This window comes from Hesperophylax consimilis, chromosome 3 (genome assembly GCF_061612785.1).
Source record: "Hesperophylax consimilis isolate HC1 chromosome 3, BYU_Hcon_1.0, whole genome shotgun sequence".
NCBI classification, from domain to species: domain Eukaryota; kingdom Metazoa; phylum Arthropoda; class Insecta; order Trichoptera; family Limnephilidae; genus Hesperophylax; species Hesperophylax consimilis.
Genome location: NC_142838.1, coordinates 39,872,804 through 39,889,608, shown reverse-complemented (window position 1 = coordinate 39,889,608; position 16,805 = coordinate 39,872,804). Strand labels below are relative to the sequence as shown.

At 33.0% G+C, this 16,805-nt stretch overlaps 1 protein-coding gene across 7 annotated transcripts in view; it reads right to left on the bottom strand.

Moving 5' to 3' along the window:
- Nucleotides 1–16,805, bottom strand: part of grh (grainy head) — a 536,841-nt gene that overhangs the window by 64,041 nt on the left and 455,995 nt on the right. For all 7 annotated transcript variants that reach the window (XM_089650672.1, XM_089650677.1, XM_089650676.1 and 4 more), the window contains one exon: nucleotides 12,999–13,150. In XM_089650672.1, coding sequence (XP_089506798.1) covers nucleotides 12,999–13,150 — 152 coding nt within the window. The remainder of the gene's footprint in view (nucleotides 1–12,998; nucleotides 13,151–16,805) is intronic.

Genomic DNA, 16,805 nt, shown 5'->3' with positions numbered 1-16,805 from the left:
ATATAAATTTTACATAAGTTGTATAGAACGTATTAAAAACAAATTTATAAAATATCTTACCTCAAAATTTAACAATAATTTTGAATATCAATTTCAAACAAAGGCGAATTGTAGCTGATTTAAAATTTATACATATAATTTTAAACAATAACATCGACTGTACCAAACTTCTGTCCCTTATTAATTTTAACATACATTTGAGACGTACACGATATAAGGTGCTATTTCACAAGCTTAATTACAATACAAACGCAACATTCTCTCTTAATTCTTTCAACAAAATTTGACTCACTGCCCAAATTTATAAGTGGCATCATGTCAGTAATATAAACTGTTCAATGCGCATACATACACACATACGTATACACTATGTACGAGTATGTCTCCTGCCAATTACTGAACATACATACTACATACAAGACATTACCAGGAAACGTATCACAGTTACCCAAAATGAAATATTTAATATCTGTAAATTGGTTAATTACTATAACCAGTGTACTGTTTGTTTCTATAATATCAAATACATTATTTAACTGCGTATTGCGTATTCAAAAAATGACACTAAAACTTAAGCTCTTTTAAGAAGGTAGGTACTACAGTTATGTGCTCTACCACGATTTACGCATATGAGATTTTATGTTCATGTCAAATAAATTGTTAGAAACCCGTTTTGACATCTGTTTTATTTCGAACTATTTTCATTTCAACTATCTTTAAATTTTTTTGTGTGTTCGGTTTCCGGTTCAAGATGGTGGCCGTATTGGATACTGTGTTTTATCCCGCCAGAGTACGCATGTTATAATATCGACTGTCTAGTCAGAATAATCCATATTATGGTACCTGCCTGAAGAAAGTATGAAATAAATAATTGTCATTGCAATTGTGACGTATCATTGGACAAGTTGCATAATTTTTTGTTTGCAAAAAAGGATACATTGAATATTATATGTTTTACAATTTTAAAGCAATTAAATATTTTTTGGACGCTAGGTTTACTGTTCACAGAATGAGTAAAACGAGTTTCACGGAGAAAAAATAATAATAAATATTGAAAATTGCTAATTTATTAAGTATATCTTAAAATTATTCTTAATAAAGTTAAAAAAACGGGATTGCAGGCCCTTAACGAGTGCATTGATAGGTTTCCAAATAAACTTTTTGTAAAATATGATGTCGAAACACGTGTACTAAAAAATCACAATATTTCCGCATTTTATCTTTGTATATTATCAAGGCAAATGCAGGTGCACGAGCACTTGTTCCGATGTATTAGGAATTTAATAAAATTTTATCAGGAAACGGTCATCAATTCTGTTTTTAAATGGATTACCAATAATTTAAAGAGATTTCAGGAAATCCATATTTGAAATGCGAACAATTGTTGGAAACCAGTTTTTACAGATATTGAATAGCACCACTGCTAGTAGCTATCGCTGTTCCAGTAGTCGCCAAGAGGCAGTGTTGCAATTCTGCAGAAAGCATTCAGGTCGAAGAATTTCCCATTGTATGTAGGGGGCGGGGAAGGTGGTAGGATGCATGCGCATTTGCAGAAAGAATGCAGTGGACGCATCTCAATTGGTAAAATGCAACAATGGCATGCCTGGGCCGCCGGGGTGGTTCGCCCAGTGTTTCGTTTGTTCTTGCACATTTATAAATTATTCAAACAAATTTGAAAAGGCAAGCTTTTTAAAACGTTGTGGTTACTTAGATAAGTTAATATTGTTTTAATTGCCCAACATAGAACACACCCACGAGGAATTTATTTGTATGATATCACAGACCCGTGAAAAATCATGGGATATAAAATAAAGTATTAAAAAAAATGAAACCTTATAAAAGAAAAATATAGATATAATTAAAAAAAAGCCACGACCGAGAATTGAACCCCGATCAACGCCTAGAAAGGCAATAATGATAACCATTAAGCCACTAACTATTGTAAGAATGTCGTAATAAGTTGGTTATATTTACGTACTTGGAATATTAAAACAACTTTACGAATATTTTTGAATTTCAAAATTTCAAACACATTTTAGAATATTATGTAATTCTAAAAAAAAAAAAATCACCAAACATAATAATTTTGGTTATATGTGTGTCCGTTAGTAAGTTCTGCGTGAAATCTGGGATATCAATTTGCTTTGAATTTAAGAGTAATTTTTAAAATTAGAATCAGTTGTTTGAAGAATTCAGACGAGCTTAGTAATAAAGAAGTTACCTACCAATATTTTTTTAGTATTATTAATTAAAATATTGGAACTGATGGAGACAATGTGAAAGAATGTCGCATTACTTGAAATCTAATGAAAAATTTATGAAAATTATATTCCCATCTACGCAGTTACAATTCTTCAACATTCAACGAAACGTTTAGCAAAAAAATATCACCAGATTTGAAATAAATAAGGATGAGCTTTACTTAAATTTATGATCACAAAAAATGTGATTGAATTACTCCTTATTATAACAGGCTTTTCCAAGGTGAATATTTTATTTTTCTTTCGAGTTTCCTGTTTTCCCATGAACCGTGCGTTGATATATTTCAGTTTAAAAAGTTGATGACGGCTCGAAGGCATTTATTGATTAAAGTCGTAATTGCGTTTAACAGAATAATTCCTAACATTTATTCCATATTCGTAAACAAAATTTCTTTCGCGTTTCTTCCAAGAATGCATCACGGCCAAGAGAAACTCTCGAAGCAAAAAAAAAGCGTCGGGAAAAACATTTGTGCGTTACAATTAACCTAACAAATATAGTAAAAGAAAACATCGGTAAGACATACGGTCACGTGGGGAGAGTGTGCGTGTATCTGCTGACCGTTTACCATCGACGCAAGATGGAGGACTGATCACCAATTACAATGTCCATAGACGACAAGTAATTATAATCTGAAGCATTCAGTCTGGTTACTTTGTACCAGGCATATCAAGTACTATAAGGTACTCGTACTCGTCTAGGCGGATGTTCCGCAAATATCTCCAGCTTTACTACTTACAGTGTGTGGCAGTACATTGCACACCATACAGCTGCTTCATCTTATTAAGTGGAATGCGAAACGACTATTACGATCGCATTCTCGTTAATAATTTATAAAAAACGTAACGAGAGTTATTGCAACAATATGACAGATATTTACCGATGCGAGTACTGATGCGAGTACCTCGCTCTCCGCTGATGAAGTGTGTTTTTATCGATTCCACTTGGCAGTTTCGCAGAATTGTATCCGATGCCTGCACGATTCAATTGATATTGCCAACGTTAACGCAAAACATCAATTAATGGATTTCTTCGAGTTAACTACTTCCTTCACGTGTGGATTGAACTTTCTTAAATGATTTCGAAGCACCTGTTGTTGATTTCAGACCATTTTGGTTGTGTCCATAACGCTGCATTGCATTATGATCGAAAAATCCCTTTGATCGGTTTTCAAGATTAAAGTGTTTTAACGAGAGACTAGCGAGAAACGGACATAGCACGGTACGGAGCGTCGCGTCGCGTTAAAACTCTTAATGATCGATTTATTGCGCCTCTATGGATCGGTATTCGCCGGAGTCAGGAATATACCAGGACCGATGTCTCTGCTGAAATGTGCTCAGCTTCCGATTAAGGAGCGGACGGAACGCGCTGTTAATGACAGATGGACCAGGCGTACAAACGAGGCCATCCTCGTTGCATGCTCAACATTCCCGGAGCCAACCGAAGCTACAAACGCCCGCAAATATATCTAACGATCGAAATTGCTTTTGGTCGAACAAATATTTCTGCTTTTATTGCCAAAGATTCTTTCACGAAAAACCGTGATTTCGAGAGCGATTTTTAATCGGAATAACTTTTGTTGATCAACAATTTTCACAATTTTATGCATTTTCATGAGTTTTTATTATAATAATTGTAGGTATGCCAGTGAGTAGTAGCATCCGACATGGACCCTTAATCTACTAATATCATTCATTATTCAATGACGAATATACAATTATTTAGGTGTTTGAGGATATACTAGTCTGCCGACCACGAGGAATCTACATGACTGTACTTCAGAGAAGAAGGAATTGACGACTCAAATGCTTAACGGGTACATTTTATCACTCCAGGTGAGTCCATTAAAACTAATCTGCAGATGGGCTGAGGTTTCTTTTTAAGGTCAGGTGATACAAACTAAGGACAGGCAATCGAACGTGGCAATTAGCAAATAATACTCCGATGGCACTTGTGCCCGGCAAATGGAGAAACTAATTTAGTTGGCTGCTGCACCTACTGCAGTGAGGCACAATGACGATATATATAAATGAACCAATTTAATATAGTATATCAGTAACTGTCAATTTGCGAACTTGATGGAAAATAGTACGTTCACAGAATGGATACAAAACATAAAAAAACAGTTTTTACTAATCGAGATCTTTAAATAACTTGTATTAGATGGAAATGAATTAATGATTTATTCAATCTTTCTATCAAATCCCTTTTTTTCACTGCGTACAAAGATTCTTTACATGTAATTCTCAAATCAGCTTAAAGCATATACAAAACATTGTAAAGCACCACTAATGGAAGATAAATAGCTTTACAAATTCAGAAAGAAAAGTAATGACTGTGATAACACTTTTTATTTTTACGTTTTTATTCCCTTCTGCGAGTCGAAGCGTGGAGGCATCCCCTTAATGATATTTTATGTCGTAGCCAATAAGGACATAGTCCACAGTAAAACGGAGAATTAAATACAAAAGAGGTCTGGTACTGTTCTGTTACTAAGTGTTTACTCCCTCCGCATACAAACTATGTTGTCCGATGCTAATTAGTGATATAAGGCATGGGGTATTTATGGAAAAGGGCAATGGCTCTGTCAACAACTTGTACCTTCCACACATTGACGTGAAAGTACACAAGCGTTTTGCGAGGCATGCCTTAGCGTTCAGAATAAATTCTCTTATCGATGTTAAAGTCTTCGAAAATTCGAATCGAAGTGTTTGAAATGCAAGATGTACGCGGAGCAGCAGATCGGCTACTGCCATCATTACGTAGGTGATGAAATATCAATAGTCATTAAAATAATGAAGCAAATGATGTTGAGATAACAGAATAACGGTTCCTTAATGCACCACTGGTAACTGTTATTATGAATACGTCAAAGAATCCTCTGAACTCTGCGTGTGATAATTCTGATAGCTATTTTATTTATTACTTACGAAAGATGTCACGTTTATGGTAACAAAAATAAAATAATAACCTGTATAGTAATAACCTTCATAATAATTTACTACCCCCGTGGTAAAACTGTAAGATTCATATATTTACTTTGTTCGCTAGTGGAATACCACAGGGTCGATCATGAGACCCCCCATTAATAATAAAATTTTGGCGAAAAATTGGTATTGTCACGTGTAGTAATAAAAATGTATAATAAGATATTTAATGAACTGCTTCATTGCCTTTCCTTTTATATCTCCTCATATATTTATAAAGCCCCCACAACATTCCCCAGGAAGAGAAGTTGGATACATATATTTAAAAAAAATATATTTGTTATGCATTGGTAAGTCTAGCAACTTTCCTGTGTAAATAGCGAATAGCTAACGCTTTGTACTCATTTGTACAGAATGTTCGCGGTAATAATGAATAAACAATAAAGGTTTTTTTATGATGGCGTTACAAGAATATTGTTCAGGTAGACTGTTAATAGTTTATAAACATATTTCTTTAATTAAAATCATGCTCTCTGTTAACGTAGCACCGATGATTTATAATCAATTTATACTTAAGAGTAAAATTGAGTTCTTGACTTTTTTCTGCTCGTCGATTCAACTTAATTTCCTAGGAAGATGTATATATTTTAAGACAGGTACTCTGTGTACTCTTATTTGATTCTTGATATAATACATTAAGCAATTTTTTTGAGATCTAGTTTAAAAGTTTATGGATTCAAGGTACCTTTTGCACATATTAATGCATGAGATTTTGTACTTTCTGGTTGTGAGATTCAGTTGGTACCTTAGTCATGCTCGGTTATCTTCCCTACCGACATCTCCAAGCGAGAGGACGCAGGCTTCACTCGAGTGTTCCGTGTTGTGTTCGATCGACCGAATATATAATATTCACCAGCCTTATCGTACGTCATACGCTGTTAAATTATCGATCAGAATATAACCAATTACATTCTTTCAGGTGGATTAATCCGCTACAGCGTTTCCTGGCATGGAAAAAGCAAACTGTCGGCTGTCCGAATGATTCCTACTCGTTGCTGGATTAACATTAAAGCTACGCCTACGCTTAATTGAACTGACTCCAATGTGACAACTAATGGCTTATGAACGAACAAATTAAAGACACTGCCTGAAAAAGTCGACACATTTGAATACTAATGGTTCTATTGAGGAGGTGTTTGTTATTACTTCATTATTACTAACGTGTTCCATTTGATTTTATTAGAATTTAGTATCGGAATGACGCTTTTTTGCTCGGCCAATGAAACAGCTTTACTGGCTTAATTAACTATGTAGGTGTGATTGAAAATGATTGCTTGTTCATAATTAACGGCTTACACATTATAAACTAAGAATTTTTATAAAATTTAGAGATCGTTGTCACATAATTGTGCCACAAAATGTGAGGCCACGCAGTTCAGGGTACTTCAGCGGATGATGAAATTTATTGAACTCTACGGGAGATGGTGCTGGTTGGCGGGAAACGCGTCCGTCATGACACTTATCCTGTCACGCGCTGATGCGCGGGAATTCATTTTAGCAGCGAATTTGGAATACGATAATAAACAAGCAAGATGCCGATATAATTTGTACATAGGTCGTAATGTCCACAAACTTTGACATCCATTTAAATGTGGCACTATCGAAGATCTTAATAACTGATTAATACAACTTATATGATGTAATGAGATACTGTGGGAGCATTTAATCTCAAAAGTCATCATTTTAAATGCACAGCCATATTTTTAATCATTTTTCCGATTTGACAGAAAAGCTTGATATATCCGAGAGCTCGGTTTAAACGGGTTTGTGCTAAACGGTTGTATTTTAATGAATCACCTGTTTACTTGGGTTTAAGTAAGGTTAAGTATAAGTGGTGCGGGGAGTGTCACTCAAAACACACGCACAAGTATAAAAAACATTACATTGTTCTAGCTACATTAATTAAAATTAAGTTAAGTTCTAATTAAATCACACGACAAGGCTGCACTTAGCCAAAAGAAACCGAGAAGAACTAAAAATATGATAACAATCTGTATAATTGTAAAAAAAAAGGATTTATTTCTTACATAACTCCACACTAATTTCCTTCATTTATTCGGGATGCTGTGTGGAGGGTCTTTTTAATGAGAGGAAGGAATGATCATGGGTCTTGAAGATACTAATGTTGAATGAGGGAGGAAACAAAGAGGTCGGTAAATCGTTCAATAGCAGAGCTGTTGTATTCAAGAATTAATCATAGTCTTAACGATTCCTAACCTAGCACGAATATAATATGTATGCATACTATATTCGGGTTAGGTTAGGAATGGTTAAGACTGTTAGAAGAGAAACAACCAATGCGATATTTAGGACTTCGATATGTTCACACAAAACTTGCAGTTTTATTTTCGATTGTATTTTGCGATTGTGTAACAAAAATATTTTATAAAATTTACATTTGGACCGTGAACTAAATATCTCATTATTTTGGTAGGTAAATCGTAAACCCCATTTACATTTCAAATATCACGCATCAGCTATCGATAATAAAGAAACCTAAAATTGAAATATGCTATATTATATTTTTTATGTCGTGTGACCCTCTGACCGAATATATTTATAATGATTGGCTGAAGATAGGAACTGACATCCGTTCATTTTCACGCTTCATCCTTTGGAGTTGAGCTGACACGAGGAAATGATATTTTTAATACTTAATCTTGTTGCATTTTGATCGCTGCAGATGCATTTAATGCTCGCGTGTTACCACGAGTCAGGGATACGAAAAGCGGATATAATTAAAACTTAAGTTTTATCACTTAATTAGTGGCTGTCAGTCAAAAGGGATATTAATTGAAAATGCACTCTTCTCGTTAGTCGTCATTAAAGTTACATTGTGACTATTTGAAGTGTCGAGATATATATACAAATATAATTGCTTTCGATTATATCGAGTCAATTATCGCCTCTTTCCAAATAAAAAAAAATATATATTAATTGGCTGCCTTTATTTGAGGAAGTATCTATGTATCAGTCTAACAGTAGGTAGGTATGTCAAGCATTTATCAGAAAAATAGGGCTTTTGGAAGAGCTTTGGCATCGTGAAATCATCATGCCTTTTTAATATGGTCAATAGTTTTGTAGGATATGTCATTTTTTTAGGTTCATATCGTTATTTATATTATGAGTTATGCAGTTTTGAAATATAAATTTAACCAATCAAATATCATTTTTTCAAGGCTCATAAAGAAAACATTTCCTTTCTTTGAAATTTTCACGAAATAATCTTACAATATATGCCCGTTACAACAACAATGTATTGCATTTTAGCGTCCCGTCAATAAATACATTGACAGTATCGATGGATCGACACAATATAACGATGTATTTAAATAACGATAACGCAAAGTGTCATTGAATCACAAGTCAACTTCGTCATTAGTTGGTTGAACTGACGTTCTAGGCTTGCTATTGCCAATGTGGGCGATATCGCCTACCCTCGGGGCGCTGGAAATACTATGGTATGGTCGGTAGCTGCATCATGAATAACAGGATTGAAATTAATAACAGTAGCAAGAATCGTAATGCGAATCGTTCATATTAATTTTAAATGTCTATATTTTTACTGTCCAAAAGAAATGTACAAAACCATATGATTATTATGAATGATTTTCAAGATACAAGATACAAGGCAAAACAGGAGATCCTTTTAAAGAAAATAGATTTGTTTTGTAGTATTAAAAAAAATATATATCTAGAATTTTTTACATCATTGCCGATGAAATTGATAGTTAAAATAGAATAAAACTTTCCTAATGGGGTAAAGGAGAAACATATTATTCAAAAGGTGGCGGTTAGGTTAGCTTAATAAGTGTAAAAAACTCTGCTTTATATAAAGGACTCGGCGTATAATAAAAACCAATGAACGTGAGAAGCTTGATAAATTAAGTTTGTTTTAGAGTCTTATAAATTTAGACATTTTTTTAAAAATTAAATACGTTTGGAAAACTCCCTTTAGGCAAGAATATTTAGGCAAGAATATTGAAAGGGTTGCAACGTTAAGTTTGGTATTAGCATCTTCTAGACGGATTAATTTGTGAAGAATGACGGAGATAATCATTTTGTAAATGACGGTCGTCGGTGAATAAGAGTATGTTTATTTCTTCAAATAATTGTTATAATACCATTGGTAAATATCAAAAATAAAATAAAACAGGACCCAAGCGAGAACCCTGTGAAACTTAACTGGAAGCCAAAAATTGCTTTGAAATGTAATTTTTTTTTTCTGATGACATATAACGTTTGAATCAGTTTAACACACTACCAGAAATATCTAGACATTTTTGTTTTCTTATTACAATTTTATATCAAACCTTATCGAATGCCCTGCTGAAGTCTCTGTAGGTACACTGTATCTATTTTGGAAGGGAATTATGATATTTTCAGTGTTTGTTATTGTATATATCTGTGAATATCTAAGTCGAATAGTTTGAGAAACTCTGCCACAGGCTAAATGAGTGAGTTGGAATCAACTTCCTCCGAATCGGGGAAGAGCGGCTTGGAAGTATAAAGTAGATTATACGTAGTAACCAGCTACCGACTTCCATGCAATGTTTAGATACTGTTGCATTTATATAAATACACCAGATAATAATGTTAATGTGTTTATCGTGTAAATACTGCGCGCCTTAATGGACTCCTTCAACCCCTGCGCGTCAAACGAAGGTTTCACTTGACAGGCGTATCTGTTGAATTAATTCGTCAGGTCGGAGATGTAACGCCATTATAATATTATTATATTATAAGGAAAGTGCATGAAATCAACCCATGCCTATATTCATTCGTAGTGTTTTTATGGTCTGTTTACGAGTGGTGTCACCATTAACTGCATTATTTATATCACTAAACTTATATGGAAAAATGGTAAGTCTAATAAATAAATAATATTATGTTGAGGTGTCAGGCCATGTTTCCTTCTTGAACTAAACATTTCGACGGCTTTGCAGCCCATCATGCAATGTTGTTTGATGTTGGCTTAGCGGGGTTTGGAAGTACAAAATAAACCTATCGCCCTTAAAACTACCAATATTGGCCGTGAGAATCTTAAATTTATGAAGTATTAAATCATTTGAATAGTAACCTGTCTATATTGTATTGGAAAATAATCAACTAACTAACTGAACAATCATAGAACTTATATAATATATATTAATAGGTCTGTTAGTTCTACCATGCTAAGAAAAGTAAGGGATACTTACGCTTCCTGATGATATGAAAGGCATGAAATATAATAAATATAAAGTCAGTATTTGTATATAACTCAAACGGACAATAAATCTACAGAAATACTTCAGTCGCCGTACATAAAATATCATAAATATTACTTTTCTAAAAATAAATATTTTACGTGTGCGGAGTATAGAAAAAAGTTGAGAAAGCTTGGTTTAGAATTTATTTTTGGTTTTATAAAATCCGGTTCAAAGAATTCTACAAATCATATTTGCTCTGAATTTGAATATTATTTTCAAAATTGTGACTGATTGTAAGAACGATCAGAATAAGCGATGAATTAGGTACCAAAATCATTTTATTTCAATGAATCAATTATTGATTCTACACTCATTTGAAATGTGTGTTTATTTAATTTAATTTTTTGACAGATGTCGCAATTTTTCTAGTTTACTTACGGAGTTCATTCAGATAAATTTATGGTCGTCTTTAAAATTGACAACGTTTTTTTTTAAATAGAAAAATTGAATATGTATTATCATCGTCGAATATATTATTAATTAACTAAATTGATAAGGTTTAGAGTTTAATTGAGAGTCATTAATTATTTACCTACATGTAGATGTATGTCAAATACGTCTTAGTTCTATCAATATCTTGCCACTGGTGGGTACTCGTGTATATACCAATAACTCACAAAGATAACGCTATCAATAAAATTACCATAAGTTTTCATAAAGCTAAGAAAACAGGGCTGGCCACACTTTTGCGGAAATAATTACACCAGACACCCGGCGGCTTAATTCAATTGTTGGTGGTTTTCAAAATTATATTATTATTGCAAATTTAATAAACGATTTTATACAGGTAATTGATTTAAATACACTTCTATGTATTAACTACAATACACTAAAACAGTAAAAATAAGCATATTTAAATAGGGATGGATACGTAGGTCCATTTGTATACTATATATATTGCAATACCTAACCTAATTCGAAATATATTCGCATTCGAACTGAATTCCACTGTTAATTTGTATATTTTCGTGAAAATAAGTTACACTGTGGCTAGCCATAATTGGGCTAGTAATTAAAGTAGTTTTAAAGCTCAATTCCTTCGCCAGGACAAATGTTTAACTAATAACATGTTTATATAGTAGATATATGTAGGTGTAGGAGCTATGATCAAAAAACGTGTTTCCAAGATTAATAACTTCATGCTAACGAATATTTACAGGAGTTGATTTAATCGTAATTGTATACTATGTACTTGCATTGTACGGCCCTGTTCGGAAAAACAGGAGTCAAATTCTCTTGTGAATTTATTCTAAATGTCAGATAGTGGCGTCTATCAACGGGAAGGTAATTAACACCGTTAAACAGGAAACTTCCATATTAAAATAACAATAGTAGGAAGGGGTGATAGCGCTGCGTGTACGACAAACCTGCAATTATCTATAGTTAATACAACTTGGGAAAACTGCGAATTTTGTCAACAAATGATTCAATATCAATGCAAATTATAGTTCAGAACATAGTTCGATGCTAAGTCAATAGAGTGTATTAATTAAAGGAATAAATGCATTTGCAGGTGCAATATTAAAAACGTGAGAAAATTGGAATGAGGTAAACAACAGTTCAAGTATATTCTTCAATTTATTAGAGTGTGAGAATCAATAGTGAGAAGGCCGTAATTTCTTTCTGAGTTATGCTTTTCTTTAAGACATGTTTGCAATTTTACTTTCTGCTTAATAAATTATTACCTAATTAAAAATTAAATTAACTATTAGTTTTTAATGATTGCTTACTACTAGACACTCTCTAATTAAACATACCATAATTAATTGGGACCTGTTTAATGACGCATTCCATATAAAGTGCGTACGAGTAAATATTAGTAATTCAGAGTTTTAATCATGAGAAGTCTTAAAGAGTTTTTATTTATGTATGAAAAAATGGTCCCTCGAGCTGGATGCAAAATTTTTATCAATATTTTTTATCTGTCTACTTTATCCATTGAATGATGAATATATCACTAGGCTTTTTCCATCTTTCAACTTTCTTCGTCATTGTGGAATTAGAAAAGCCTTCTGCTATGTTAGATTAGGTTATCTTTTATTTTATACCTATTTAGAAATCCCAATAGCGGTCGATAAGTTGTCAAAGAAAAATTCGTAAGGAATTCCTTCAAAAATGATTTTCGCATACAATTAAAATACTACCCAAAATTGTTTTCCTATTTACATGCCGCCAGCAAACATCTAAATCTTGGTCCTTCGAGCCGGATGTTATAAAAATATCATTTTTTTTATTCCTACGGAATAGTGTTTTTCGCACATAAATAAAATAGTTTCTTTTTTTATTTAATTTAGGTCATTTTTGGAACATTTAATTATTAGTCATCATTTTTCAGCATTTAACTTTCGTTGACATTGTGGAATGAGGTGTTGACTGTGTAATCATTTTGCTAGATTAGTCGACATCCTAGACCGCCTTCATTAAAGTGAGATATATTTTAATAACAATAATTGTTTCAGTTGAAATAAATAGGTAATTAGTGAAACGTAAAGGAAGTACTTACAGTTTAGGTATTTGTATCTTGTCGGCGTCGTTCTGTCGGCCGAAGTCGTGCCAGGGCCGGGACCGGCCGGCGCTGCCCGGGCTGGGCTGGGCACGCGCCACGCCGCCCTCCGTCGCACCGCCCTGCTGGCACAGCTCCGTGTACTCGAAGGACTGCAACACCAACCAAACACAACATCAATCACCATCCATCATTTAAAAAATTACAAACATAGAAAAACCACTACTTTAAATGTTCAAATTTAAATATTTAACCATTGAAGACAATTTTAACCACTCTCAAAAGAAAAGTTTGAAACAGAAGATAGAAAATATTTGGTCGCATCTGGGAATTGAACTGACGAAATCTACCTTGCCGGGGCATGCTCTGACCACTGAGCTAATTCGAAAATGTCAACATTCATCATTTGTAACTATTAAAGAGTTGGTCCAATATGGTGGTTGTTAATATTAATATTGGTTAAAGGCGTTGTCCCGTTCTTAGACAGAGATCCTGGGTTATATTCCCAATTGCGACCGTTACTTTTTTTATTTTCTGTTTCATCTTTCGTTTACATTTATCAATATTCTTCTCACTTTTCCAGTGTTTAATTTACTACCAATATTTCAACATGGCGACATTGGTTTTCATTAAAATCTACACATTCCAATCAGTATAAGGAAATATTTTCAATTAAATAAATTAAATTCGTTTTTATTTGTTTTTGATTGCTTTAAATTATTTTATTTTTATTTGATTTATTTTATATTATAGAAACTAACAGTACAATGCTTACAATGATGAAAAAATTGACAGATATTCAATATTTCAAGGTACCTATGATATGTTTCCTTGTAATGTCTTATGTGTGGTATGTATATTTAGTAATAACCGGGTGACGTGCGTAGTGTACAGATGTGTGTGTATGTGTGAGTGTACGTGTATATGTATGCGCATTGAACAGTTTATATTATTGACACGATGTTCCTTTTAAATTTGATCAGTGAATCTGAAAAAATGTCGATGTTAGTGTTTAGACAAATGTTATTGAATGCATGAAGAGCACGGTTAATCGGCAAATCAGATGCTGCATTTGTTTTGTAATTAAGCGTTTGCAATAGCGCTGTATGTCGTGAACGTCTGAAAGATATGTTAAAATTAAGTACCTAAGGACAGACGTTCTGTACAGTCGATGTTATTATTATTTTAAATTCTATATATATATGTTGAATCAGCTACTGCTCGCATTTGGTGCAATGTGTTTTGTTTACATTTAATTCAATTATCCACGGATAAAAGTGAATATGGCTAATTTATTTAAATCCTTTTAAAAACGTGGTGACAAGCCATTTCCTATTAAAATATTAGTTCATTAAGAATATATCGTATATCATATATCGTTAAGAATATATAATATACGATATATAATATATCGTATATTATTGACATCCTCATAACACATTCGTGTTTTACTGATAATTTGTTCAGAAATCTGTCAATTCAATCGTTAAAGGCATGCAGTGCCGGTTTTAACGGGAATACGAATAATTCGACCAGATATTTAATAAATTAGCAATATTTTACATCAATAAATTTTCTTCGTGTGTACACAAATTGCAACGCATTTGCATACATAATTAAATAGTTTAAAAAAACTACTCTGTAGATACATAAAATGACTTATTAGGTAGGCGCTTCTTGCTTAATTGTTTTTTCGTTGAATAAAACAAACGTACATTATACATTTTTTATGGTCGCCAGAAAAAAAATTGATTACACGTGTATTCATTATTTAAAAAAATCTCTTTTCTTTTGCAATTTTGTTAGCATTAATTTGCGTTAAATGTTCCGCTGGTGAAACAGCCCGAGACACAACAAATAATTACTACTATCGGGCCTCGACTGTGGCGTGTTTGGTGACGTTAATTTTATGAAAATAATTGTCAATTTATTACCGATGTTGAAATGTTTCCACGGCAAACTGCAATTATTAAGAGTGCTTATTTTTAGTAAAGTTGGCGAAAATAATAATGGTAAGGAGCTTGTAATTATGTTTAATTAAAGGTTGTTACGAGGGGTATTATGGAGAATTAATTGTTTGTGTATATAAAGCGTTGGGTTTGTGAATTGTACGCATGACAGTTTATTTCCTAGACACCTAATTAAAAGGGTTTTATGCAAGTTTCCGACTAACCACAACATTTTTTAATCTACTATTTTTTAAAATTAAAAAATACCTAAAATATTACCGATTATGCTAAAATACAGTTTTTTGTCTTTTTAATTCTTTTCATTAAATTCCACTTTGATAATTAAATTAAAAGCAATTTGGCTTTCATTATAAGTAGAGAGTACACCTAGAGAGAAGTAATATAAATTGATCGTCTGCGACTTCATCAAAGTTTGATAAAGCTTCCGAAAGGCGAAACAGAAGTCACGCGTAATTATAATTACAACCCACAACCTTTTGATAAATAAACCGTTTTTTTTTTAATAAATTAAAAAGTAAGATTACCTATTAAACATTAAAAAAAACTTTAGATTAAAATGATGTTTTACTGCTGACAAACTACATAAGTAGTTTAGCAGGTTTAAATGTTAATAAATAAAATTAATATTTATAAAAAAAATTTAAAAAAAAAACACAAATTAAACTTGAAAATGATAAATTATTTCAATACCAATGACCTTAAATCTATGTGAATATGCTATTATGTTTTCTGGCGTTGTACATCGCCCTTGACATTTCCCGAAAATTGTGCTACACAAATTATAGAGAAGTTTTATTGAAAAAAAAACCGCTCTCTGTTTTCTTAGTCATTTCGAAATTGATACTCACACTTGGATAGCTTTTTATGTGTCTATATTGCCTTTGAAAAGCTCATCATCCCTCTCTCCGTCTCATTCATCAACAGAGTCGATGCAGGATGACTGTTGTGTTTGCGTTCGTTTGACATTTTTATTGGCCATAACTCCGATTAGTAACTCAACGCAAAACTCGATCTGTAAATTTGATTGGATTGGCCGTGCGGACAACCAAGCAATGCCGGTACACTGGGAATTGCCTGAACATTGGGCAATTCCTGTACACTGGGAATTCAGTGGACACCGGGCAATAGCTGGGCAAATCGACAGTTAGTAAAATAGAGGCTTCACGACGGGTATGCGAAGGAACCAACTAATTATTGTGCACTAAATTATGAAAAACAAAACATCTATAACAACACTCTGAACAATCGTACCACATAAAATATAATTCTCCAAACAGGGCAGAATTCTCCTTAGAATGCCTAGCCCTGGGCTAATCCACAAAGGGGCTGCGAAAAACGCGTTCAGCACAATGTTAAAAAAAAGAAATAAGAATATTTTTCTAATTCTTTCAGTGCCTTTAACGTGTTTTAAAACCAAGCTTATTTGGCTGAAAAAAAAAACAGCCAATATAATTTAGAAATGTTTGGAGTTTTTAATTTTATTTTTAAGTTCCTATTTTGTTTGCAATAAACTGAATTAAAACATCAACATATATTTTCAACGGCTTGCTTTTAGATCATCGACTGATTGCTCTATATTTATCCACTGTCGTTTTCAAGAAAAAGTATTATTTAGTATTAAATATTATATTTATGGCGCCCCTGTAAATTCGGTGCTACGGGCTATAGCCTCATTAGTCTTGTTGTTAATCCGGGACTGTCTCCAATGACTGCGGACAAAATATAATATTTTAACGGAAGAGCTTTTCATTGCCGCTTTTTATCGTGCAAAGTCGTGATGTGTCAATTAACTCCGATCATTCTGATAGCCTGGTAGCAGACCACTCTGCTAGATGTG